The sequence below is a fragment of the Sminthopsis crassicaudata genome, chromosome 4, assembly GCF_048593235.1.
Source record: "Sminthopsis crassicaudata isolate SCR6 chromosome 4, ASM4859323v1, whole genome shotgun sequence".
NCBI lineage: Eukaryota > Metazoa > Chordata > Mammalia > Dasyuromorphia > Dasyuridae > Sminthopsis > Sminthopsis crassicaudata.
The window spans coordinates 467,885,125-467,887,624 of record NC_133620.1 but is presented as its reverse complement, the minus strand read 5'-3'; the positions used below and the strand labels follow the sequence as shown (position 1 = coordinate 467,887,624).

The 2,500-nt window shown below is 46.7% G+C and overlaps 1 protein-coding gene across 1 annotated transcript in view; it reads right to left on the bottom strand.

Moving 5' to 3' along the window:
- Nucleotides 1-2,500, bottom strand: part of ST6GAL1 (ST6 beta-galactoside alpha-2,6-sialyltransferase 1) — an 88,449-nt gene that overhangs the window by 3,751 nt on the left and 82,198 nt on the right. Inside the window, 1 exon segment of the mRNA XM_074264228.1 lies at nt 371-469. Coding sequence (XP_074120329.1) covers nt 371-469 — 99 coding nt within the window.

Here is a 2,500-nt window from a genome sequence, read left to right as displayed (position 1 = left end):
TAACGTGCCTATAATACTTTGGCGACCACTGCAAACCACAATGGAACATCAGTGCTGAAGGACTCAGAAAGGACTGGGACAAAATTCAGTGAGAGCAAACCCACGGAACAGCAAGAGAGAAGGGTCACCCCATTTCTGGAGTGCTCCCCCTGTCCACCACCTCCAAAGTCCCTCCACTGCTCCTTATTCAGCCCTCTGGGGTCAAGCAAACTAGCTTCGTCAGTGTGTGAAGCCGGGTGCCATGTTCCCGTTACATCCTCTGCTCTTCTCCAGGCTGAAGAGCGCCAGTCCCCTCAGTCAGTCATTAAGTGCGGTCACTCAGCAGGGTCCTCCCCCTTCTGATCGCCCTCGCTGGAGAGCTCCCACTTACCTCCGGGACCTCAGAGTGGTACGGAGAGGGGTCCCACACAATAAGGTTCTTCTTTGTATAAAACTGTCCTGGAGAAAATTGTGCTTGGCGAAGTCACCACTGTGACGAGAGAGAGAAAATAAGGCTTACAGGTATCCTCATGGGCAGTGAGGCACCATAGTACCTAGAGTGCCAGGCCTGGGGTCAGGAACACTTAATTTTCTAATATCAAATCTGGCCCCAGACTCTGTCTGTGTGACCCTGGGCAAGTCACTTGGCCATGCTTGCCTCAGTTTCCTCATCTGTAAAACACACTGGAGAAAAGGAATGACAAATTACTCCAGTATCTGGGCCAAGAAAACCCCAAGTGGGGTGAAGAGTTAGACCCAACTGAACAACGCAAGGTGAGGCAGATACCCCAGCACTTTGTGCCAAGGAGTCTGGGTGACACATGACCTTCCAAAGCTTCAGAAAATACAGTGTTCAGGGCAGCTGGATGGCTCAGAGGATAGAGCACCAGCCCAGAAGTCAGGAGGACCTGAGTTCAAATCCAGCTTCAAACACTTAACACTTCCTGAAAGTCACTTGATTCCAATTGCCTCAGGGGAAATACATCCATCCATCCATCCATCTATCTGTACATATATATATATATCTTTATATATATATATCTATATATATCTTTATATATATATATATATATATCTTTATATAATATATCTTTATATCTTTATATATATATATATATATCTTTATATCTTTATATATATATATATATGTATATATATATATATACATATATATATATATATATATATAGTGTCTAGAAGAGGACAATCTGGAGTCTAATGTCACTTGAAGAGCAATAAAAGACCCAGAAATGGCTAGCTCAGAGAAGAGGAGACTCAGAGGGGCCGTGATGGCCCCTTGAAGGATGCCCTGTCCATGAGAGAGTAGACGCGTTCTGTCTGGCTCTAGAAGGCAGAACCAAGAGCAACGGAGAGACCAAAGCAAAAAGGTCAATTTGGGCTTACTACTGGGAAGGATTCCTCATAACTAGAGCTGTCTCCGGCTGAGCTGGGCTGCCCTGAGAGATGGCGGGCTCTTGGAGGACCTTTGTTTGGTGTAACAACAATAGCAACAACAGCTTTTATAGCACTTTCAAGTTTGCAAATGCTTTGTGTTATCTCAGTTGAGCTTCACCATAATCCTATAGAATAGGAATTATTGTTACCATCTGTTTTACAGATGAGGAAACTGAGGCTGAGTGGAGCTTAAACGACGCACCCAGAATCGCACAATTTGGGTCTTCTTGCTGCCAAGCCTAACACTCATTCGGTAGCGTTTGAAGAGCTAGAACCCAATCCTCCTTCTAGTTCCCAATCCCCGGACGCTGGAAGTGGGGAGAAGCAGCCAGCTGCCGCAAATTTTCCAACGAACAGTAACCTGCTAGTGCTCTAACCAGCCTGCAAGAAGAAGCCACATCTGCATTCACTTTTGGGGAGAACTTCCTGACCCCCTCTACGGGCAACAGGGGGGAGCTCTGACTGCTGGGATGTAGCTGTGGGAATCAAGAAATGAAGATTTGGGTCTAACTCTTAGCTGAATAAGCCTGCTTCTGACTACCAGACAGACAGATCGAGATCCACGTTGGGGCGGAGGCGATGCCCTGCTCTGGAAGGGGGCACTTTCCTCAGTTTCCCCCATAAACGAGTCTTCCTTCCCCCTAGAATCCAGCAACACTTCCCATGTGTCCCACGCAATCCTGCCTTAGGTTGTGAGCCATCTGGCCTGTTTGTGCCCTAGCTCATGAATAGGTTGGATCCTACTTAAAAGTGAATCTCCTCCAGGGCCAAGCTTACAAGTTAAAACACAAAATAAGTTTTCTAGAGAGTAAACATCTGGGCAAGTTTCCCTGAGGACATCCAAAGTTCAGGTCACGAGCATTACCTCTATACAGTCCTAGGAGGAACAGAAAACAAAGGAACCTACTGAGCGCATTTCTGAGGTCGCCATCATTTAGCCAGCAATAGGGCAGATTATCATCCACATACTGCAGAAGTGAACTGGCTGAGCACCGTGACCCAGCCTTCATCTCTGGGAGAATGCACGACACCTTACGAGCTCAAACACCTCCTTCCACACGAAGCC